Source organism: Carassius gibelio, chromosome B20, assembly GCF_023724105.1.
Source record: "Carassius gibelio isolate Cgi1373 ecotype wild population from Czech Republic chromosome B20, carGib1.2-hapl.c, whole genome shotgun sequence".
Taxonomy (NCBI): domain Eukaryota; kingdom Metazoa; phylum Chordata; class Actinopteri; order Cypriniformes; family Cyprinidae; genus Carassius; species Carassius gibelio.
The window spans coordinates 19,043,274-19,068,796 of NC_068415.1; the positions used below are offsets into that span (position 1 = coordinate 19,043,274).

The following is a 25,523-nucleotide window of genomic DNA, read 5'->3' on the forward strand; positions in this document are numbered from 1 at the left end:
TGTAGTCCATTTATCCGGCTCTGCCAATGACGTCACTTAAAGGGAGGCATGTTGTACATGCCCCCATCCCTTGGCTCCACCCCCACGTCAAAACAGTGCCACAAAGAGAGACATGCAGAAAAATGAAGCGCAAAGGGAAAACGGCATTGCAAGCTCAAACTAGACTGGCACGCAAAATAAAAGCAGTGTTGCAAATAAATTAATAGATATGACTAAGGAAAATAAGTATTGCAAAATCAGTGCTTTCGCGCTGTTTCATTCACGTTTTGCAATTCTTTATTTTCTTTTGCAATTCTTTATTTTTGTTTGCAAAAATCAAAAATGTTTCACTCAATACTTCATTTTTTGTTTGCAAAACTTTATTTTCTTTTGCAAAACTTTTTTTTTTTTTTTTACGTATATATACGGCATTATATTGACTCCATATCCGCCCCCTTCATTTACATCTACGTCTACACAGGGGTGTGGTGTAGTGTAGTGAAAAAACATCTGAACTTACACTATCTGCTATCACAACTTCCCACTAGGTAAGATGGCACACCACAAACCTTTATTAACATTTAACATAACTCGTATGTGTTTACGTAACATCACTTAAAGACGGCAAAGCTGTTTGCCCGTCCGAATCGAGATCTTTATATTTCCTTATATTCTTGTTGGCGTTTTAGCAAGTCGGTTTCACAATTACATATGCATGCACTAGCGATGACCAAACAGTATTTGAAATGGATTGGTTTGGTTTGGTTTGGTTTGGTTTGGTTTTGTAACGTCAAAATTTAAATCATTGTAGCTACAAGTATATATGTGAAATATTGTAACGCTTGCTATTTTATTGTGACAAGGTTGCATTACAAGAACTTATTTGTCAACTTATTGCGTGTTCTTCCTTTCTTTCTTTTCTTCTTTTCTTGGCTTTGCAATTGTTATTCTGCTCTCGCAGCTCGAAAAACACCAAAATTGTCTTGTGGTTACTTGATTTAATGAACAACATAGCATGAATTAATCCGCTGGAATACACGTGTCTCTCCCCGATTTATGGCCGTCTTTCTGGTGGTCTTTGTCATTTTCTTGGAGGCGCTTTATTACGTCTTTTACCAAGGCAGCATCAAATAAATGTGAATTTACTTAAGATGATATACACAACAGGTTATGTAATATGCATGGCTTTTTCATTTTGAAAGGATAACACATGGATGGGAGTGTAGATGCAGTCCAACCAGTTAAGAAGATCAAGCTGGCATATTACTACATAGCCTAATACTTGTTAATGTATAAAGTACACAGAACATTAAGCTTGAGATATAAAAGGAAAATGTCATGTGTGAACAGAATATTTTCTCAGCATCAATTTCAGTTTGTTAAATTATGCAAAAATGTTGTTGTGTGTAATAAAATCTCATTTCCGCCACAGAAAGCTATCAAAACATGGATAATTTGAAATATGATGGACATGACACTGCTGGATAATTTCATGCTTCTGAAAATATGAAAAAGTTCCATAATAAAATGAAAATCATGGGTTTGGAACTTCTGGCTGTTCATAATTGGTGACCATTTTTTGATAAACTGTTCCTTTAATTCAGATTTTTCTATTATCTCTGGCTGTCTTAAGTCTGAATATTGTGGATCATCATGGCTAAACGTGTTGCTGTGATTGGAGGAGGAACTTCTGGGCTGGCCTGTATCAAATGCTGCCTGGATGAAGGTCTGGAGCCAGTGTGTTTTGAGACTAGTGATGACATTGGAGGACTATGGAGGTTTAAGGTGAGAAATCTCTATATGATTGGGTCCACTGAAGTTGTGGATGTGAAGAAAAAAAAGGGGCCAAGCACTGATCCCTGAGGCACAGATAGTTGCAGAGAAGTAATAAACAACATGCTCCTAGAAACAGATCCAATTTTCTTCATGTCTTTCCATCTTAGGAAAACCCAGATCCAGATCGTGCTAGCATTTACCACTCTTTGATTATCAACACTTCAAAGGAGATGATGTGTTTCAGTGACTTCCCGATCCCTGCCCACTTCCCAAACTACATGCACAACTCCCTCATCATGGACTACTTCCGCATGTACGCTGACCACTTCCAGCTCAAACGGCACATCCGCTTCCAGGTCAGAACTGAAAGGTTTTGAAGACACATTAAAACTCTGAAGTTTTAATGTACTATACTGTTTTCAAAGATCCACAAGTTCATGTTTTGTGTTTCCCAGACAAAAGTTCTTCATGTTACACCAAGGCCAGACTTCTCTCACTCTGGACAGTGGGATGTAGAGACCGAGTCTAAAGATGGTCAAAGGGAGAAGCAGGTGTTTGATGCTGTGATGGTTTGCACTGGACACCACTGTCACCCTCATCTCCCTCTGCAGGACTTTCCAGGTGCAGTACATATGATGACTTAGCAAACAGAGTGTATGTGCAAAGTGCAAAAACACTATGTCAATAAAGACCAAACAATCATAGTAAGCTTTGGTGTACAAGAGTCATTCAAACCAGTTTGAAGCCTCATTCAAATCCTTTCTTTAGGAATAAACACGTTTAAGGGAAAATTCTTCCACAGTCGTGACTACAAAAACCCTGAAGAATGGCGAGGGAAGAGGGTTGTTGTGATTGGTATTGGGAACTCTGGAGGAGATATTGCTGTGGAGCTGAGCAGAATGGCCAAACAGGTGATATGCAACAAAAACTGAATAAAAAAATTACAGTGTATTAATAATTGTACTCCTATTGAAGCCTCTGTTTTCCACATCGTTTCTTTTACTTTAATTCCAGGTTTATCTGAGCACACGAAGGGGATCTTGGATACTAAATCGTGTAGGAGACGAAGGTGTTCCATCAGATATGTTGTTTAATAACAGAATGAGTAATTGGCTTATTCAGATGTTGCCTGTTGGATTTATCAACAATTTTGGAGAGAAACAACTCAATAAACGGTTCAACCACAAGCTCTATGGGCTGCAGCCTGCGCACAGGTACTGTGAACACTAGAAGAAATAAGACTTTGTTGATGTTGGCCATTCTTAGTGTTGGTACTTAAGCATGAGGAGGTCATCTTTATACAAGACAGAATCCATGAAAGCTTTTTTGCTGCAATCAATTACATTATATGATGTATATTGTTTTTCTGCAGAATTTTCAGCCAACATCCCATGGTCAATGATGACTTGCCAAACCGCATCCTCTCCGGTACTGTCTCAGTCAAGCCGAACATACAAGAGTTTCGTGGGTCAAGTGTGGTGTTTGAGGATGGCACTGTTGAAGATGACATTGATCTGGTGGTGTTTGCCACAGGCTACACTTTCTCATTCCCCTTCCTGTCATCCCATGTAATTCCTGTCTCCAAGAACAAAGTATCCCTGTACAAATACATATATCCCCCAGGACTGGAGCGGCCAACTTTAGCCGTGATTGGTCTGATCCAGCCTCTGGGAGCCATTATGCCCATCTCTGAGATGCAGGCGCGCTGGGCCACTCGTGTTTTTAAAGGTATCAAACATGCACTTACCTTCTACACAGAAAAATACAGGGTGTTTCTAAAGTATGTTTTCACCAGAATGCTGTAACCCAGTTTATCGTTAGGGTTTTACAATTGTAGAATTAAACAAAGAATTTCAGACAATCATTTGGTTTTTCATCATCATCAGTTTGGACTGGTTTTGAGTTCTGAAAGTTATAGAGTGACAGCATACTGTAGTACTTGTACATGACCTATATGAATATTGCAGAGCATTAAGTATAGTGCTTTTGTGCTTAAGCTGTGATAATCTCACTTAGGTCTGTGCAAACTGCCTTCAATGACTGGAATGATTAAGGACATTAAAGCAAAAGAGGAAGCAATGGCTCGAAGGTTCTCCACACTTGATTTAAAAAGAGGCTATAAAAGACAGCACTTACACAATTTCTACGGTTTAAAGTACATATTTTCAGTGGATCTTGATCTTAATCGTGTTCTCATGCAGGTATGTGGCCGCCCAGAGACACACCATCCAGGTGGACTACATCCCCTACATGGATGAGTTGGCTAAAGAAGTGAGTGTCCGTCCTTCTATCCTGAAGTTGCTGCTGACAGACCCTAGACTGGCTCTGAACGTCATCTTTGGGCCCTGCACCCCATACCAGTTTCGTCTTCACGGACCGGGACGATGGGACGGTGCTCGTCAGGCCATCCTGTCTCAGTGGGATCGAGTCAACAAGCCCCTGAGAACACGCTGCACACCAGAGCCGCAGTCTCAGCGCTCCTCTCTTTCACTGATATTCTCGGTGTCTGTTGCAGTGCTGCTCTCTGCTCTGTATTACAGCAGAGCCAGTCTGCACACACTTATAGCAGACCCTTCATCACTCCTGGACAAGATCAGGGCTTTTATACCATGGCCACTGACCAGACAGTGATCATGCTAAAGGAGTCAAAAGACATCTGAAGAAATGTCTTTCCGTTGTGGTAAACCATTGTCAACATCATGAAAATGTCTAAATTGGCAATGCATATGCTTGATATTTATCAGCAAGTGCCTTATCATTTATAACAGTTTGTGTATAATGAGCATTTAATTTGATTGTGAAATAGCTGATTATATTCGCCTGTAATGTGTATGTAATCATTATAATATAATTGTGTGGTTTTAATTCACTAGCAACAAACTGATGCTCGTTGTGTTAAAACTAGAATCATGCACCACTTTCAACTTAAGCAGTTGTTAGCGAGTCTTTTTAGCAAGTTAATTTTCTCTAAATATATATGTACTCATAGATAAATATCAATGAAATGAAAGGCAACTTGTTTTAAATAGTGCACTTATGCCAAATTTAAAGTTTTAATAGTCTTTTGTTGTGTTTCAAAAAAGTTATCTTATTTTAATGTTATGTTTATTGTGTGTTTACTGCTCTTATCAGTACACTGTTGAGATGTTATTGCTGCCTGTATAAAAGTGCACTGTGTGAGGTCCAGTATGCAGAGCAATATGAACTGTTAACACATTTTAATATTAACTAGAATAAAGAAACTACAAGGGGGCAATGTGATAGAAAAAGTATGAGATATTAGGGAAAAATATTTCAATGCAATTGTCTTCCCTCAAAAACTTTTACAAGTAAAACATAGAAATATAAATTTTCATCATGTAGAGGAGCTCTGTAATATGAAATCAAAACTAATAAACAAAAACGTATACATTTATGCCATGCATTCTGGCTAACACTTCTGTGTTTCTGTGGCAATGTGTTGTTTCATATGAATAACAGGACTGTGTGGTGATGAAACTAGACCTTAATATCTAAAACTATGCCAGCGTTATCTAGTTGAACATTGACCAGATAGGGTTACAAATAATTGAATCCCTGCCTCTTATACAACCCTAAAGGGGGTGTGGTGAAATTTTCCCATTACTCTGAGCTGAACAAATTAAATTTATTCACTCGCTGCTTCGCACTTGGTAAGATACAATGCCACAAACATTTTATTGACACTAATAACACTAAGTAGTTAATGTCCAGTTAATATTTAATTACAAAGTTTGGTTGCACTTTATTTTACAGTACGTGTACTAACAAGTACTTATAGTGTACTTACAGTGTATTTATCTAAGAAAGTTCTGGTAACTACATGGGGTAGGGTTAGGTTTAGGGGTAGGTTCAGGGTAAGTACCTAGTTATTACATAGTTATTGTAATAACTATAATAAGTACATAGTATGTACATGAGGAACAGGACTGTAGAATAAAGTGCTACCCAAAGTTTTTTGTTAAACAATTATCTGTTATTTCATGCAAATAGTTGAAGAGGAAGCTGTATGTTACATTTGGAAGCTACTGTCAGTGTTTAGCAGGTCGATTACACTTTACATTTTGACATAGGATACACTAGTGATGAAGCAACAGGGCCATATGCATGCAAGAATTGGAGGCCTATACTATCTACTGTGTAATGAATACACAAAGTATAAATATTATAATTTATTTCTACTTCCTGCATCTGCCTAAAGTCTGACTATTTTGGATCATCATGGCTAAACGTGTTGCTGTGATTGGAGGAGGAACTTCTGGGCTTGCCTGTATCAAATGCTGCCTGGATGAAGGTCTGGAGCCAGTGTGTTTTGAGACTAGTGATGACATTGGAGGACTATGGAGGTTTAAGGTGAGAAATCTCTATATGATTGGGTCCACTGAAGTTGTGGATGTGAAGAAAAAAAAGGGGCCAAGCACTGATCCCTGAGGCACAGATAGTTGCAGAGAAGTAATAAACAACATGCTCCTAGAAACAGATGCAATTTTCTTCATGTCTTTCCATCTTAGGAAAACCCAGATCCAGATCGTGCTAGCATTTACCACTCTTTGATTATCAACACTTCAAAGGAGATGATGTGTTTCAGTGACTTCCCCATCCCTGCCCACTTCCCAAACTACATGCACAACTCCCTCATCATGGACTACTTCCGCATGTACGCTGACCACTTCCAGCTCAAACGGCACATCCGCTTCCAGGTCAGAACTGAAAGGTTTTGAAGACACATTAAAACTCTTAAGTTTTAATGTACTATACTGTTTTCAAAGATCCACAAGTTCATGTTTTGTGTTTCCCAGACAAAAGTTCTTCATGTTACACCAAGGCCAGACTTTCCTCACTCTGGACACTGGGATGTAGAAACGGAGTCCAAAGATGGTCATAGAGAGAAGCAGGTGTTTGATGCTGTGATGGTTTGCACTGGACACCACTGTCACCCTCATCTCCCTCTACAGGACTTTCCAGGTGCAGTTCTTGTGATGACCAAGCAAAGTGCAAAAGCATTATGTCAATAAAGGCCAAACACTCATAGTAAACTTTTGGTGTACAAGAGTCATTAGGCTTTATCACAACTGTGCTGTAAGTGAAAAATCCTTTTAACGTTAAGTAATTTTAACATTAAATAGAAATATTATTTATGATTAGTAAGTTTACAGGGCTTGCAAATAATGCTTCAACATCAGTTCATGAGTTCTCACTTACATATAATCAGATAAAGCGAAGGGTATGCATATTTGGCATGCTATCTGAGGGGAGGGATCTTAGCTTGAGATTTAGCCCAATCCCAGAATACTCCTCCTCATCCTTATCTGGGATAGTTATAATTGAGAGAGAAAAGCTGATATGTTGGAGGGAGTCAGCTGTACATATACCTCATACTGTGTAATTTATTTGAATGTTTCTATCTGGTGGTAATTGGTTGACTGTCTAAACATGCACCTCCTGAACTTTGTTTATATGTTGTTTATATGTTGTTTCATGTTCAATATGCATATGCAATGAGACACTAAAGTTATTATAAAAAGATATACATTAAATGCTACATTACATATAACTGGATTTCAATCATGACAACTCTTGAGATCAAGTCAAGTCAATTCTGCTTTATTGTCAATTCTTCCACATGTACAGCACATACATACAGAGAATTTAAATTGTGTTACTCTCAGAACCTGGATGCATACAGATACAGATAACTAACAGTAGAGTAAAAACACAGATACAGATTAAATATAAAATACAACTATAAAAATAAGGGCATGTCAAAAAATTACAAAATAAGAATAAAGTGAAATAAAGCAGCACATGGCAGATTTAGTGCAAACCAATGAAGTAAACAAACAGTGTAGATAAAAAGATTGTAGTGCAAAAGAGCTGTCTGATTAAAGTGACAAAAAGCTCAGAGAGCAGTTCTTTATTTAAACTTACTGAATAAGGTAGTGAGCAGACCAATGCTGCACAAAGTGTCTGGTGCAGGTCACAGTTTGTTAGTTGGAGCTGGGGAGTGGAAGGACCTGGGGATGGGGGATGTGGGATGTGGTGGGGGGGGCAAAAAGAGGGGCAGGGGTTCAGAGTTCAGTGGTTACTGGGGCAAAAGAGGGCAGGGGGGGCACGGTCTGGAGGGAGTTCAGCTTCCTGACTGCCTGATGAATGAAGCTGTACTTCAGTCTGCTGGTCTTTGCCTGGAGACTCAGCAGTCTCCTCCCTAATGGCAGCAGACTGAAGAAGCTGTGTGATGGGCAGGTGGGATCACCTTGGGGTTGAGACGGGTTCCATAAATGTCCTGAATGAGGGGAGAGAGACACCAAAGATCTGCATTGAAGGGTCTTCCGGCAGGACACATTGCAGGCACCATACTACAAAGTGATGCAGCCCGTCAGAATGCTCTCGATGGTGCCTCTGTAGAAGGTGCACATGATGGGGGCTGGGAATCTGGCTCTTCTCAGTTTGCGGAGGAAGTAGAGACGCTGCTGTTCTTTCTTGGCCAGTGCTCCAGTGATGTCAGTCCAGGAGAGGTCCTCTGTGATGTGCACACCCAGGAACTTGGTGCTGCTCACTCTCTCCACAGTCGCATCATTGATGGTAAGAGGAACATGTTGAGTGTGCACTCTCCTGAAGTCAACAACAATCTCCTTCATCTTCTCCACATTCAGAGAAATATTTTCACTGCACCACCTGGCCAGGCGACTCACCTCACTCCTGTACTTTGTCTCATCTCTGTTGCTAATGAGACCCAGTTGTGTGACAATATGCAGTCATGTGTCAGGAGACTGAAGAGGAGGGAGCTCAGCACACATCCTTGGGTGGCCCCAGTGTTCAGTGTGTTGGTGCTGGATGTGTTACTGTCGACCCGTACTGCCTGACGTCTTCCAGTCAGAAAGTCCAACAGCTAGTTACACAGCATAGTGTTGAGCCACAGCTAAATCAGTTTGTGAATGAGCTGTTGAGGGATGAATGTTTTGAAGTCTTTTGAAGTGTATGAAAAGCATTCTGACGTATGAGTCTTTTATCTCTAGATGTGTGAGTGCTGAGTGGATAGCACTGGCGATGGCGTCATCAGTCAAGCAGTTGGACAGATATGCAAACTGGAAGGGATCCAGGGAGGGGTGAGATTTGATATGGTAAGCGAAGAAGGCATTCAGCAGGGAGATGGTGCTGTCACAGTCCACGGTGGGGGCTTGTAGTCCGTAATGGTCTGTATCCCCTGCCGCAGGCTCTGAGTGTCTCTGCTGTCGTTGAATCAATGGGCCGTCCTCCTGGTGTACTGTCTCTTAGCCTCTCTGATGCCGCAGGATAGGTTGGCCCTAGCTGTCCTCAGGCCCACCTCATCTCCAGCTCTGGAGGCAGTGTTCCACGTCTTCAGGAGTCTGTAGACCTCCCATATCATCCACGGCTTCTGATTGTCCCAGACAGTGATGGTCTTTATGACTGTTACATCATCAATACACTTGATGATAGGCAGTGACAGTCTCACCATGTTAATGAAATAGTTTTACGTGTTAATGGATATGACAATATTACAGTATTTGGTCTGAGTTGATCGGATATGCTACACTTTCTGACGCTGCTGTTAATGCTGCTGGTGCTCCAGAGCAAGTATGTAGTTGCTGCTTCCAGTACAAACATGGAGCTAAACAGGCTAAATGGGCATCATAAAATCATCAGATATAGACATGTGGAGCTGGGGGTGGTGGAGGGTTTCAAAGGTACTCTAGTAGTTGCAGGGCCATCTTCCAGTAAACACTGAACCAAACTATTTAGGCTAAATGTTGGGGAAAAAAATAAGCTCACTGGCTGCAGAATCAGTAGAAGCAGGAGTTTCATGGATGCAATAGTCATATATGTGTGTTTCCATGTTATAGTGACTACCTGTTTAAAATCATCTATTTAGGAATAGATACATTTAGGGGAAAATTCTTCCACAGTCGTGACTACAAAAACCCTGAAGAATGGCGAGGGAAGAGGGTAGTTGTGATTGGTATTGGGAACTCTGGAGGAGATATTGCTGTGGAGCTGAGCAGAATGGCCAAACAGGTGATATGCAACAAAAACTGAATAAATAATTATAGTGTATGAATTACTATTCCACATGACATATTTTATCAATATTACATTACACCAATTACATTGTTTATATATATATATATATATATATATATATATATATATATATATATATATATAATTTTTTTTTTTTTTTTTTTTTTTACTTTAAATAAATGATGACTCTCTCTTTCTTGTCTTACCTTCATGATTTTCCATTTTGTTACAATTTCTTTTCACTGTGAAAAACTTTTTTCTGGTACACAAAAGTACCAGAAAAAAGCATTTGAATTGTTTGTTATATTTCAGGTTTATCTGAGCACCCGAAAGGGAGCTTGGATATTTAATCGTGTAGGAGAAAAAGGTGTTCCTTTCGATATGATGTTTAATAACAGAGGGCGAATGTTGTTTCTTGGATGTCTGCCACTTGGATTTCTTAACAAACTAGGAGAGAAACAACTCAATAAACGATTTGACCACAAGCTCTATGGGCTGCAGCCTGCGCACAGGTACTGTGAACACTGGAGTTAAATGAAGCATATTCTCTTCAGTATTATATCGTGTTGTATAGTGCTGTTTTGTGTGTGTTTTTTTTTTTATCTGGCAGAGTTTTCAGCCAACATCCCACGGTCAATGATGACTTACCAAACCGCATCCTCTCCGGTACCGTCTCAGTCAGGCCAAATATTCAAGAGTTTCGTGGGTCAAGTGTGGTGTTTGAGGATGGCACTGTTGAAGATGACATTGATCTGGCGGTGTTTGCCACAGGCTACACTTTCTCATTCCCCTTCCTGTCATCCCATGTAATTCCTGTCTCAAAGAACAAAGTATCCCTGTACAAATACATATATCCCCCAGGACTGGAGCGGCCAACTTTAGCCGTGATTGGTCTGATCCAGCCTCTGGGAGCCATTATGCCCATCTCTGAGATGCAGGCGCGCTGGGCCACTCGTGTTTTTAAAGGTATCAAACATGACGCTGACTTCCTATATGCTAAAAAATAAAGGCTCTTCAAAGGAATTTATGGTTTGATGAAGAACATTTAACATCCATGGAAACTTTCTATTGTGCAAAAGGTTCTATAGAGGAAATAGATGTTCTTCACACTAAGAAAAAAATGTTATTTTAAGAACTGTTGACTGAAAGGTTCTTTGAGGAACCCTAAATGGTTTTTCTGTGGCACTGTTGTGAAACCCACCTTTTGAAACTTTTATTTTATGAGTGTATGCAAAAAAAATATGAGATGTCCACCTGCAATCCTGTACATTATAATTTTATTAAAGATGGTAATTAAACTGTTACAATATGACAAAATGTTAATTACAAAACATTTACCCTTTTATCTGTAGATTTAGACGAATGCTACTGAAGCTTAAGACATCTATGATGTTCTTCCAGCATATTTTGGTCTTCTTAGTTTGGAAGTTTTGAGTTTTGCAGTTACAGTTTATCTACATAATACGTCAAACCCTTGTATATAATGTAAATAAAACCCTTTATATTTTGTTCATGACATTACCCTTAAAAACATTTATCTTTTAGTGAAACATAAACATGTATGAGCATTATTAATGTTCATAAGTATACAGTGTTTTGTATGTAACAAAGCTGTGACATCTTCACTAGGTCTATGCAAACTGCCTCCAATGAGTGCAATGATGAAGGACATTAAAGCAAAAGAGGAAGCTATGGCTCGAAGGTTCTCCACACTTAACATCTCACATGAAAATATAACACAGCATTTACACAATTTCTACAATTCAAGTATGTATTGAGTATGTATGTATGTATATTAGTGGGTCTTGATCTTAATCGTGTTCTCATGCAGGTATGTGGCCGCCCAGAGACACACCATCCAGGTGGACTACATCCCCTACATGGATGAGTTGGCTAAAGAAGTGAGTGTTCGGCCTTCTATCCTGAAGTTGCTGCTGACAGACCCTAGACTGGCTCTGAACGTCATCTTTGGGCCCTGCACCCCATACCAGTTTCGTCTTCACGGACCGGGACGATGGGACGGTGCTCGTCAGGCCATCCTGTCTCAGTGGGATCGAGTCAACGAGCCCCTGAGAACACGCTGCACACCAGAGCCGCAGTCTCAGCGCTCCTCTCTTTCACTCGTATTCTCGGTGTCTGTTGCAGTGCTGGTGTCTGCTCTGTATTACAGCAGAGCCAGTCTGCACACACTTATAGCAGACCCTTTATCACTCCTGGACAAGATCAGGGCTTTTATACCATGGCCACTGACCAGACAGTGATCTATATGAATCAGTTGTATAAAATCTAAAGCACAAGTCAACTAGGCTAAACTGTAACAATGATTAAAAAAAGTAGTGTATGAAATTCTTACATTTTGATTTATCAGCATGTGCCTTAACATTTTAAAGACACATTTTATTATAGAAGTGATTTTATGTGTAGTTCAATCATGCTATTCCAGCTATTACTGCATTTTAGAAATGTAAAAAATACAGTAATTTTAGTACATATACAGTATTTTCAACTTTCTGAGCATTAAATAAAAAAAGGTATAAATATAAACCTATTCACTTCTACAGAACTGATTTTAAATATTGAGTATACTCAGTTTGTTCCAACTTAAGTAATATCAAAATGTTACCGTATTATTAAGAAATGACCCTCTCGGTTGTAGTATCAATGAGAAAAATAAGTCAATAAAAATAACAGTATACATTTTCGTGGAACAACGTTTAGTTTACTGAGCTCACAGGCAAGTGCATCTCATTGTAAATGATTTTTATTGTATGTTGCAGTGTAGTAAGCCTAAAAAAAGCGAGGTGTGCATGTTTACATTTACTGCTGTAAATTGACACATGACAGCACATTTCTTGTGGATAACCAAGGATAGGCTATAAAAGTTATAAGGTCGCTATTAGGAGCTTTACTTCGCTCATGTCCAAATGAGTAGTTAGCTAGCTACATTTTTCTTGAGAAACAAAGTAAAAATTCTCACAAACCATCTAAACAAACCCTGCTGACTTTTATGATGCGTTTTTAGGCTTAAAATGCCCTGGATTTATTGCAAAAAGCAGCGTCATCATTCTGCTAAACTTTGTGCTCCACAGAAGAAAGAGAGTTATAGGTTTGGTGAGGAAACTATTTCTTGAAATATATGTTATGAGGGATATATTATAATAGCTGAACCATCTACTAAGTTTTTTGAGGACAAATAATTTAAAATCTAAAGCTTCCCTTCTAACAACATTACGTAACTGTTACGTCGTGTGTAAGCAGGGTTGGGGTATTCATGAAAATTATACATACAGTCATGGCCAAAAATATCGCCGCCTTTGGTAAATATGATCAAAGGAGGCTGTGAAAATTAATCTGCATTGTTAATCCTTTTGATCTTTTATTTTTTAAAAAGCACAAAAATCTAAATTTTAAGATTTTAAAATGGGGGGAAATATCATTATGAAATGAATATTTGTCACCTCTATAAATTATTAATAAAAGTATATTCTCATTCATATTTACATTTTTGAGCAGTGCAGGGTGATTATGAACATGAAATTATCCAGCCATGGCTTCCTGTTTCACAGAAATAGAAAGAGGAGGGAAAACAAAGCCCAAATTCCGTTAATCATTCATCACACTGAGAAAAAACAAAGAATATATTTCTGATGTGCAGCAAAAGATAATTGAGCTTCACAAATTAGTGAAGCGGCTTTAATAAAAGTGTTAGAGCAGTGGAAATTTGCATTTCCACCATCAGGGCAATAATTAAGAATTTCCTATCAACAGAAAATGTTACGAAACTGCCTGGAAGAGGACATGTGTCTATATCGTCCTAATGCACGGTGAGGAGGAGAGTTTGAGCAGCTAAAGACTCTCAAAAGACCACAGCTGAGTCTCGGGTTCAGAAGAAAAAAAAAAAAAAAACTAAAAGTCTGTGAAAGCAGTGACATTTGCCAAGTATGGTAACCCATACATTGGTGCTCTGCATTTAACCCATCCAAATGCACACACACAGCAATAAGTGAACATACACCCAAAGCAGTGGGCAGCTATAGATCCAGCACCCAGGGAGCAACTGGGGGTTCAGTGCCTTGCTCAAGTTCACTTTAGCCAGGGGTATTGAGGGTGGAAGAGAGCAATGTTCATTCACTCCCTCCCACCTACAATTCTTGACAGCACCAAGACTCGAACTGGCAACCTTTGGTTAAATAGTCCAGCTCTCTAATCATTAGGCCACAGCTGCACTTGTTTGGGAGGGTTTCAAGAAAGATTTTCCTAGCTCATTCAAAAAACAAACTCCAGCATATTCAGTTATCAGACATGATTGGAACTACAAAATGGGACTGCCTTCTATAGTCAAATAAAACTATAAATGAGCTTTTTAACAGCAAACACTCAAGATGGGATCAAAAGTACCCCATGTGTACAATAAAATATACTACTGTATTTTTATTGTTGTGGGTTTATATTGCTGCCTGGACATCTTGTTTAGATACATGGCATCATGGATTCTATGAAATGCCAACAAATAAAAAATCTGTTACTGACGGACTCTGTTAGAAATCTTATAATGGACCATGTAGATCTTCCAACCATACAACAACCCAAACACAAACCTCAAAACAACACAGAAATGGGTCACTGAGCACAAAACCAAGCTTCTGTTATATCCATTCCAGTCCTCTGACCTGAACCCTACAGAAAATGAGAGGAGTGAACTGAAGAGGAGAAGCACCAACATGGAGATGGGAATCTAAAGGATATGGAGTGATTCTGGATGAAGGAATGGTCTCTGATCTCTTGTCAGGTGTTCTCTTACCTCATCAGGCATTATAGGAGCACATTTAGACCTGTTAAACCGGCAAATGAAGGATTCAAAAAGGCCAGTGTGTATTAGAGAAAAACATTTCATAATGATATTTCTCCCCATTTTAAATTATTATTATCCAATGAAAGGTTAGATTTTTGTGAATTCTTTTTTTTTTTTTTTTTATAAAATATCAAAAGGAGATTGATTTTCACAGCCTTCTTTGATTATATTTACCAAGGGTGGCTATATTTTTGGCCATGACTGTTGAATGAAAAAATAATATAAGAAGGTAAACAGGTATCAAGATGAATAATTTTGATATACAAGTGCATCTTTGGTTCTTTTAATTGTGATGATTTTGGCTCACATTTAACAATAACCCAACAATTCACAAATCTCAACAAATTAGAATACTTCATAAAACCAATAAAAAATAAAATAAAACCATTTTAGTGAATTATTGGCCTTCTGGATAGTATGTTAATTTACTGTACACGTACACAATACTTGCTAGGGGCTTATTTTGCTTTAATTACTGCCTCAATTTGGCGTGGCATGGAGGTGTTCAGTTTGTGACACTGCTGGAGTGGTTTGGAAGCCCAGGTTTCTTTGACAGTAGCCTTCAGCTCATTTGCATTTTTGGTCTCGTTTCTCATTTTTTCTCTATTGGGTTCAGGTCTGGTGAGTTTGCTAGACAGTCAAGCACATCAACATCTTGGTCATTTAACCAACTTTTGGTGCTTTTGGCAGTGTGGGCAGGTGCTAAATCCTGCTGGAAAATAAAATCAGCATCTTCAAAAAGCTGGTCAGCAGAAGGAAGCATGAAGTGCTCCAAGATTTCTTGGTAAACAGGTCCAGTGACTTTGGTTTTCAAAAAACACAATGGACCAAAACCAGCAGATGACATTGCACACCAAATCATCACAGATTGTGGAAACTTAACACTGGACTTCAAGCAACTTGGGCAATGAGCTTCTCCACCCTTCCTCCAGACTCTAGGACCTTGATTTCCAAATGAAATACAAAACTTGCTCTCATCTGAAAAGAGGACTTTGGACCACTGGGCAACAGTCCAGTTCTTCTTCACCTAAGCTCAGGTAAGACGCCTCTGACATTATCTGCAGCACAGGAGTGGCTTAACAAGAGAGATACGGCAACTGTAGCCAAATTCCTTGACATATGTGTGGTGGCTTTTGATGCCTTGACCCCAGCCTCAGTCCATTCCTTGTGAAGTTCACTCAAATTATTGAATCAATTTTGCTTGACAGTCTTCATAAGGCTGTGGTACTCTCGGTTGGTTGTGCATCTTTTTCTTCCACACTTTTTCCTTCCACTCAACTTTCTGTATACAGCACTCTGTGAACAGCCAGCTTATTTGGCAATGAATGTTTGTGGCTTACCTCCTTGTGAAGGTTGTCAATGATTGTCTTCAGTACAACTGTCAGATCAACAGTTTTCCCCATGATTGTTTAGCCTAGTTAACCAAACTGAGAGACCAATTTGAAGGCTCAGGAAACCTTTGCAGGCGTTTTGAGTTGATTAGCTGATTGGCATATCACCATATTCGGTAACACTTTAGAATAAGGTTCCATTAGTTAATGTTAGTTAATGTATTAATTAACATGAACAAACAATGAATAATACATTTATTACTGTATTTATTCATCTTCGTTAATGTTAGTTAATGAAAATACAGTTATTCATTGTTAGTTCATGGTAATTCACAGTGCATTAACTAATGTTAACAAGCACAACTTTTGATTTAAATAATGCATTAGTAAATGTTGAAATTAACATGAACTAAGACTTATAAATGCTGTAGAAGGATTGTTCTTGCTTAGTTCATGTTAACGAATGTAGTTAACTAACATTAACTAATGGAACCTTATTCTAAAGTGTTACCCCATATTCTAATTTGTTGAGATAGTGAATTGGTGGGTTTTTGTTAAATGTGAGCATAAACTACTTCAGTCTGTGTGCACTTTAATACATGAGTTTCACAATTTGAATTGAATTACTGATTTACGAAAATAAATTAACTTTTCCATGACAATCCAATTTATTGAGATGCACCTGTATGTATACAATTCCAATAAAAATAATTTTGATTATTTGTGAAAATTCTGAAATATTCAGGATCCAACTAGTCCATAGCCAGACCTTCATGGCAGCTTCCATTGGTCAAGGCCCGCCCATGAGGCCATTTGACCTGCATGTCAAACAAACAATCACAGTTCGTTTAGTTCATCGTCATGTTTCAGGGCGTGGAAATGTCGCCAGAATAACTCACTAGTGTGTAAAACTCTCTGACATATTTTATAAATATATGAAAATATATTCTATATATATATATATATATATATATATATATATATATATATATATATATATATATATATATAGTACAGACCAAAAGTTTGGAACATTACTATTTTTATTGTTTTTGAAAGAAATTTCTTCTGCTCATCAAGCCTGCAATTATTTGATCAAAAATACAGAAAAAAAAAACAGTAATATTGTGAAATATTATTACAACTTAAAATAAAAGTTTTCTATTTGAATATACTTAAAAAATTATTTATTCCTGTGATGCAAAGCTGAATTTTCAGCCTCATTACTCTAGCCTTCAGTGTCACATGTAACATCCAGTCTATCACATGATCATTTAGAAATCATTCTAATATTCTGATTTATTATGAGTGTTGGAAACCGTTCTGCTGTCTAATATATTCGATGAATAAAAGCTTAAAAAGAACTGCATTTATTCAAAATAAAAATAAAAATTCTAATAATATATATTCTAATAATATATTTTCTTTACTATCACTTTTTATCAATTTAACACATCCTTGCTGAATAAAAGTATTGATTTTATTTAAAAAAAAAGAAAAAGAAAAAAATTACTTACCCCAAATTACTGACCAGTAGTGTATATTGTTATTACAAAATATTTATATTTTAAAAACATAGCTTCTTTTTTTTCTTTTTTTTATTCATCAAAGTATCCTAAAAAAGTATCACATGTTCTGAAAAAATAATAAGCAGCAGAACTGTTTCCAACTTTGATAATGAATAATAATTTCTAAAGGATCATGTGATAATAACCCATAAAATTCAGCTTTGCATCACAGAAATAAATGATAAATTAAAGTATAATACATTTAAAAACAATTAATTTAAATTGTAATAATATATCACAATATTAAATTTTTTCTGTATTTTTGATCAAATAAATGCAGGCTTGATGAGCAGAATAAACTTCTTTAAAAAACATTAAAAATAGTATTGTTTCCAAACCTTTGGTCTGTACTGTATGTATATATATATATATTCGAATTTTTGATCAATTAATGATTGCTATGTACACCTGGCACTTTGGTGTAGCCTACACATTTGTATACTTTTATACAAAATAGGACAGTCAAGTTATTCAAAATGTATAAAGGGCGCCATCTGCTGTCTCACATGTTAAAGACGCTTCCTGCTGGAGCGCCTGCCCTGTACGCGGTGACGTGAGGCTCTCGTGGATTGGCGCGCTGCCATCTTTGATTGTGCGACAGGCCGCGGCGCGAGCGGGGCCCTCTCTCGAGCGCACGAGAAACCGCCAACCGCCCGTTACTGCTCCCCTCACACCGGCGGCGCGTCCAGAAACACACAAGAGTAAGAAAACGACAGAGAGAGGGACATAAACGCTCCTTTCTCTTTTGAGGAGGAGATTTTTGTGGGTCGCTAACCGCTCGGCTAGCTGTGACTAGCATAGCACGAGCTTTTGTAATCCACAGCCGGCCTCGCTCTCTCTCTCTCTCTCTCACACACACACACACACACGCTCAACCACACAATACAAAGGCCCAGGACACAGACCTTCTGGACGGGATAAACGATATACTTGAAGAGAGAGACAGGACCGGCGGAGATAGGTAAGTTATGTTAACGGTTAGTCAGCGTGCTGCTCCTGCTGTTGCTTTTTTAGAAGAAAAGAATCAGTCTGGCTAATGTTAGCACTGCCATGAGAAACGACAAATAACGCAACCAACCCCAGTTTTCTTTTCTCTCACATAGGTCGGTATTAATATGGGCAGGTTTAGTTTATACTTTGCTGAAAGATAATATCCGGATAGCCTGAGGCAGAATTTGGGGTGAATGGGGGGTTTGGAGGCCACCTCACAGGGCCCAGTTGAACAGCCATTTTTGATAAATGACTCATTTTGCCGGTAAAATACTATTGGGGCTGTTTTAGAGAATTCTTTGGTTTGTTTGATGCATCCACACGACTTCAAACCGATGGTTATATTATTGCATTTTAAATCTGAAAGGCAAGTTCGAGGTGAAGGAAGGTAGTAGTTCCCCGTTGTCCTGTAGTTTTGTGGTGCAGAGGTAGGTTAGCCAAAGGTGATGGCTCACATGACTTTTTCAAGTAACGTTACATCAAACAAAACATTAAAATCAGTGCATGCAACTGAACATATACAACTACCACATGCAAGTGTGTTAAAAGTAACTCTGTAGAATTGCATGCTTAGTCCCCGTCAGACTTAATTTATGCTTATGTTGTGGCTTATGAGCAGAATGAGCTTTATTGCCAGGTATGTTCACACATACGAGGAATTAGTTTTCGTGACAGAAGCTCCGCAGTGCAACATAACAGCGACAGAACAAAAAAAACACAATAAAGAATAAAAAATACAAATATGTAATCCTGGAAATTCTACTGTTTCGTTTTTGATTCGTGAAACTAAAGCATCTAAAATTATAAGCATGGTAAAAACCCGGTTGTGCATTATCTTTTAATTACTACCTGCCCACAGATTGATAGTTTATACATCCTTGGCAAGAAAAATAAATTATAGATAATTTTTTTTTTTTTTTTTTTTTTGTCTCAATCATCAGTGAATTGCATTACATTTTTGTCTAAACCATTAAAACTACAGAGCTTTGATCATAAAACCTAATCCTCTAACTGAGACATATTAATGAGGGGTATAGAGTGACAACTGATGTTTGTATGCATTTAATGTAAGTAGTCTGCTCTACTGCTAAAAAAAACCCCTTGATATACAAGCTGTTAGAATTTATCTTAACTTTTGGATATATAAATAATAGAGTCTGCAATAAATTGCATATATTTGCTCAGTTTGGGCCTCTGAATTAATTAAGTTGCTCCACATTCTCATTGTATCATACTGTATGGGCCATAAAAGCCTGATGTCTAATATGATGCAGTACATAAAGCATGCGCAAACTTTTGTATATTATTTCTGTGAAATTGAAATGTTCTATAAAAATGTGATTTTTCTGCCTAGAACTATATATTGCAGGCTTGATGGGTCAAGCAACTGGCTGTTATTTTAATGTATACTTCAGTCTTTTGTGATCCATGTCACAAATTTCTCATTCCTTCTGTATGTATGATGTTGTTTCATTGGGCTTGAAAATCCATGTAGATCCATGAGGTTTTGTGAAAATAGCATCAAACTGATCAAGACCGAAACATTTGCCCTAAAAGCACAACAAGAGTCTTTCAGCAGAATCAGGAACAAGTTAGATTTGATTAATCACAGTGGAGGGGGGGCACTTGTGAGTGTCATTAGAGGAAGATTTGATCATTTAACTTCCACTTAAAGAGCTTTACATATTCATAAAAGGAAATGCCACTGAGAATACCATTGGTTGAAATGAAACAAGACTTAAGGGATGCTTTTAACAAAGAAAGAAACAGACCCACAGGAACCGGAGATCAAGTGAATGTTTTGAGGCTTCCTGGGAACACTGAATTGGATCTGGTTGTGCTATGAGGTTTCATATAAGAGTATGTTCTTCATTGATTTAAGGATTGCCCCTCACCAATCTATTGAAAAGATATTGACTTTTCTCATCCCTCAGGGGCTGCAGCTCAATGCCAGTGATTCCTTGCATGCTCATTTGGAAATGTCTCTGGAAAGCAGTGATTGGCTTGAATTTAGTAGACTGATTTGAAAGAATAAAGATCTTTAATTGAAATCTCAAATCCATCTCAATCAAGTTCATCAGTACTTAATAAATGAATGTTTACACAATAACTATTAGGGCTGTCTATCACCAGCAAAGTCATGATATGCATCATAATACATGACTGCACCTAATTTGACCTCAACAGAATTTAGTAAAACAGCTGTTTATTAAACACAATATACTATAGTGACATTTCTATCTATTGGCAGAGCAGGCAGTTACCTCTTTATTATGAAGGCCTCCATAACTGTAACACAGTACAATACAGGTAATGGCATATGGTGATATGGAAAAAAATATAATATCATATATATATATATATATATATATATATATATATATATATATATATATATATATATATATATATATATATATAATATAAAAATCACAATTTTATAACAATTCTTTGTCATGCTGGTTTTACTATTTTGCAAGTTGTCTGAGCATTACAGCCAAACTAATTTCCCTATTATAAAGACAAAGCCATTCAAAGTAACCAAAAAAAAGGGCAGATATTTAGGCCAAAGAGAGCGGAGATAAAAATCTTTGTTCTTATTTTTTAATAACAAGGATATATGAATGGCAAAGATACACATTACTACTACACATACAAATAAAACAAACTGGGCTTTATTTTTGGGTACAATAAGGTGTATTTAGCAGGAGCATTCAAGAAATTGAATGAACAAATATAAAAATAAAATACTGTATTAGCTGATTCCTAAAGCAACTGTATTCAGTTTCTTCAGTCAAGAGCAGTGAGTGATTTTTCTCTTTTTGTTAACGTTACAGGAATAGTTAGCCCAAAAATAATAATTCTGTCAGCTCTCTGTCTGTCAATTCTGTCATAGTTTTTTATATTTATACCACCATTTACTCACTCAAAAGTAGGGCTGAAACGATTCCTCGAGTAAATCGATTACAAAAAATGATCGAGGCAAATTCCTCTGCCTCGAAGCCTCTTTTAATTTTTTTTAATCTCACGTCAGGTTCTTTCGCAATGATTGTTTTAATGTGACACAACGCGTTTACGTCACCCACAAAGCGGAAGGAGACACAAGCGCTGTGTCTGAAGTCGCATACTGCAAGGAGACAGCAGTGTTTTGATTTGAGGGCGCGGGCAAACATAAAGAGAACGTCGTGGTGTGTGTCCACTGCAAGATCGAGCTGGCATTCCACAACTAGGGCCCTATGATTTCCGCGATGCAGAAAATGCGGAGGAAATCGCAGAATCTAGTCATAAAAACGGAATTTACAGTTTAATGCGGAATGGCACGGAATTTGCCAAATTTTGAATGAATTAATAAAAAATAGGTCATTGCACTTACATCAAATCACGTTATGGACTAATCTCTGTAAATATTAAGCCGGAACGGTCTATTTAAATATGAATCCTGCATGTTCTGCATGTCTGTGTTAATGAATGGAGCAGAAGCGCGTCTTCATTCATTAAAAACACTGAAGCGCGCGTGACGCTCCGGTGAATTCAGCGTCTTTCCTCTCACTAAATAAGGACGTGAACACATGAACAACATCTCCAGAACTGCTCCGACAGTCACTTCATGAGCATTTGACCGTTTGATTTGAGTAAAAATAATATCACATCACATACACAGAACTGTACGTAAAGGTACGTCAACCCGTCAAAATAAAAGTCCGGTTAAAGACTATTGTTCAACAGAATCACACAACATTTCTTCCATGTTTTATTTTTTATAGTAAATCCCCTTTGTTTACTAAAAAGTTAAGTTTGCTTCATTTTTAATAATTAAAAGATAAATTAAATTAAATTAATGTTGTATGTGTTTTAATGTTTAATGTTTTAATAACAAATGTTATTTTTGATGTATGCATTGCATTCTATGCATTTAAAATATAAAAATATTTTTTTTTCTAAAAAAGGAAACTTAGTTGTTCATTTTAAGAGACCCAGGAGTCTTATTTTCTCTTGCATAATTAATATTGCACTTTAATTAAGCAAAAACACATTTTATCCGATTACTCGATTAATCGATGGAATTTTTGGTAGAATACTCGATTACTAAAATATTCGATAGCTACAGCCCTACTCAAAAGTGGTTTTAAACCTGAATGAGTTTCTTTCTTCTTCTGAACATAAATACTATTTTGAGGAATGTGGAAATCCAAACAGTTGCTGGCCCACAGTGACTTCCAGAGTGTTTTTTGCTACTATCAAATTTAATGTGGACCAGCAACTGTTTGGTTTTCCATGTTCCTCAATGTATCTTCTTTTGTGTTAAGCACAAGAAAGCAATTAGTACAGGTTTGGGACAATGTGACAGTGAGTAAATAATGACAGAAATTAAATTTTATGATGTATCCCTTGACAGTAATGACAGAAGGCTTCATGTTTAATAGGCCTATTGTCACTTTAAGACCTGCAGGCATCTGATATAAGACAAGTTTACGTTTTTCAGTTTTCTAACGGTTTACTTTCATTTTAGACATAATCAACTTGAGTCTACATGTAAGCCTTGTGTGTTTTGACAGAATTAGTTCAAAATAACTTAGTTCGGTAATCAGACGCTGTTTGACAGGCTTTAGCGCTCATGCGTTGGGTGTATGCGGCGCTCAGGATGATGCCAAAAGACCACTAAATAGCTACCTTGACCTGACTGATCCAGATTTACTAAAACACTGACTACTGCATTGGTTAAAACGCCTTCAGCAATATCCAGTATAAAGCACTTGTGCTTTTAAGCCAAATAGCCTGCTGGGGTGTGTTTTTATTTTTATTTTTTTTTCTGATCTGTACATGAGTGCTATTATCTCTTCCATCTCTGATGAAATCGGCCATGTTTTCTCTGCATTGTCAGTGTTTTGGACCATTTGAATGCATTTGCATACTGGATCTTTAGACTTTCCAGGAGTTTGCGGGTTGATCTCATAGCAAAAATTATGATGATTATTTTCATATATTATTGACACGAATGTAGAATATTGTGTTTTTCCATTTCTGTCGGTGGGGCTCTAGCACTGGTGTTCACACTTATTCCTTTGAACAGTCCAAATAGTCATCAACGGAAAATCCCCACACCCCTAATCCTAACCATTGAGTATCATATACACACCAAAGTCAATTAATGCATATAAATAGAAAGCCAAATATAAACAGAAACTTGTGCTATTGATGCGCACTTTCATAATTTGATATTTATTTTAAGACAATCATATTGTCTCATGGGTCTCACAAAATGATGTGGTGGGACAGAATAGGCCAGCGGGCTTTGAGTTTGACACAAGGGCTTTAGGGGGTTTTAGCTATTCATTGGTGTCCTGGCAGTTTCAAGTAAAGAGTGTTGAATGTTGATCTGTCCTTTGCATAGTCCCATTGGTTGCATTTTACTACCTGTAGCGTTTACAATGTACCAGCCAGCTAAAAGATTACATTTTTGGAGGTGTAGATTGAGAGGAAGCTGGCATTTAACCAGTGAAGCTGCACTAAGTCTTTCCTTAATGAAATGTTTGTGAAAGTAAATCCTGATAACCCAAATTAAAATATGACTGCTTTCACTTTAATTACACCTTCTGTCTTATCATGTGACTTTTAGTTTGTGTGTGTATGTAGAGCTGGTTTGCATGATGTAAGTTTTATACTCTTTATGTTTTTGATTTGGCATTACTGGCCTTTTTAACTCTCTCCCAGAAATGACCGTGTTAAATGGGTTTGAGGGCTGTTGCTTTATCTTAGGTTCATCCATACTCGAGCTGATTTGAGCTTATGAAATACATAATAATAATAATGCATTTTATTTCATGGCGCCTTTCAGAACACCCGAGGTCACCTTACAAGCAATATACAGGTCACTGCATAAGACAAACACACAACAAACAAACAGCATATACATTATAAAGTGCATTTAAGTCTCAATAAAACATGTTATAAATATTAAACAGCTTCTGAGGATTTCAGTGTTGATTTTTGTTCTGAATAGCATTATAGTAATGTAGTTGTGAAAAATGCCACATTATCTTTATAATTCTCAGTGAGCAGTGAATCTAATTGTGTGTGAACCTGATGAGGTGACCCTGTTGCTTCTACTGTGCTGTCTTGGCATAAGCCCTCACACCACATCAATTATGAATGGAGCCCCATGTGGCTCACAGTAGATTGCCGTACCCCCTCTCCTTTACTGTCACACTGACATCGGCATGGCATCATGATGCGCTTCATCGATTTTAAATATTTGGGATTCAAAGATGTAGAATTCTGACTGCCTTTGCAGATCGGCCTTTGCAGTGCCGATCGTGCCCAACAGCAATTGACAAAACCGAGCGGGTGCCTGCACCACAGTCGTGGTGGATGTTAATTGCCAGAGTGCCCTGCTGCTACAGGGCTCCAGACTGCGACCAAATGGTCGCATTTTGCGACAAAATTTTGAGAGTGTGCGACTGAATTTTACATCCAGTCGCACATGTGCGACCAGTAGATTTGCACACGCACGCACGCACACACACTTGCACACATACTAATGAGACGCGAGCACACACTCGCGTCTCATTGAGTGATGCCTGTCTGTGAGGCGGCAAATGCGTGTGAGAAGAATAGGGAATGGCCACTGCAAGTGGCTAAAATCTGTGGAGGGGGAGGGGCCTAGAGATAATTGAGCGCGCGTAAACATATGTGGGAAGGAAACAGAGACTAATATCATCACAACCTGATATGTGCGTGCGTCTGAGCTATGAGCAAGCGAACTATTGATTCGTTCTTCCGACCTGCGGCTAGTGTACCAGTGCCAGAGTCTACAGTGTCACCGTCAGATGATGATTCAGAGTCAGAGGTTGGTGTGGCGAAAAAAAGTCCGCACCAGGGCCGGCCCGCGGCATAGGCAAATGCTAAGGGCGCCACTCATCCATAGGGGCGCCAGAATGAGTGAACTTTTTTTTTTTTTTTTTTACCTAT

General features: G+C 37.9%; 2 protein-coding genes across 8 annotated transcripts in view; both read left to right on the forward strand.

The window, feature by feature from the left end:
• The first annotated feature begins 414 nt into the window (after nucleotides 1–414).
• Nucleotides 415–12,361, forward strand: LOC127984273 (flavin-containing monooxygenase 5). Of its 6 annotated transcripts, none has more exons than XM_052586845.1 (9): nucleotides 415–527; nucleotides 1,613–1,764; nucleotides 1,923–2,111; nucleotides 2,211–2,376; nucleotides 2,524–2,666; nucleotides 2,770–2,969; nucleotides 3,128–3,483; nucleotides 3,772–3,844; nucleotides 3,957–5,170. In XM_052586845.1, the coding sequence occupies exons 2-9, from the start codon at nucleotides 1,633–1,635 to the stop codon at nucleotides 4,384–4,386; spliced, it is 1,689 nt and encodes a 562-aa protein (XP_052442805.1). In that variant the 5' UTR covers nucleotides 415–527; nucleotides 1,613–1,632; the 3' UTR covers nucleotides 4,387–5,170. The 6 variants fall into 6 exon arrangements, with proteins under 6 accessions (XP_052442805.1, XP_052442808.1, XP_052442807.1 ...); XM_052586848.1 differs by lacking the exons at nucleotides 3,772–3,844; nucleotides 3,957–5,170 and adding exons at nucleotides 11,443–11,515; nucleotides 11,645–12,361 and having other exon boundaries at nucleotides 423–527; nucleotides 1,584–1,764; XM_052586847.1 differs by lacking the exon at nucleotides 3,957–5,170 and adding an exon at nucleotides 11,645–12,361 and having other exon boundaries at nucleotides 424–527; nucleotides 1,584–1,764.
• Nucleotides 12,362–18,105: 5,744 nt separating this feature from the next.
• LOC127983420 (protein PRRC2C) overlaps nucleotides 18,106–25,523 on the forward strand; it is a 32,736-nt gene continuing 25,318 nt past the window's right edge. For both annotated transcript variants that reach the window (XM_052585599.1, XM_052585600.1), the window contains exon 1: nucleotides 18,106–18,525. The gene's annotated coding sequence lies outside the window, so the exon portion shown is untranslated. The remainder of the gene's footprint in view (nucleotides 18,526–25,523) is intronic.

Excerpts from the sequence above, each read along its gene's own strand:
- LOC127984273 (XM_052586845.1), top strand. The coding sequence starts at position 1,633 with ATGGCTAAACGTGTTGCTGTGATTGGAGGAGGAACTTCTGGGCTGGCC. Across the intron at positions 2,377-2,523 it reads CCCTCTGCAGGACTTTCCAG|GAATAAACACGTTTAAGGGA; the intron begins GTGCAGTACATA and ends TCCTTTCTTTAG. Across the intron at positions 3,484-3,771 it reads GGCCACTCGTGTTTTTAAAG|GTCTGTGCAAACTGCCTTCA; the intron begins GTATCAAACATG and ends AATCTCACTTAG.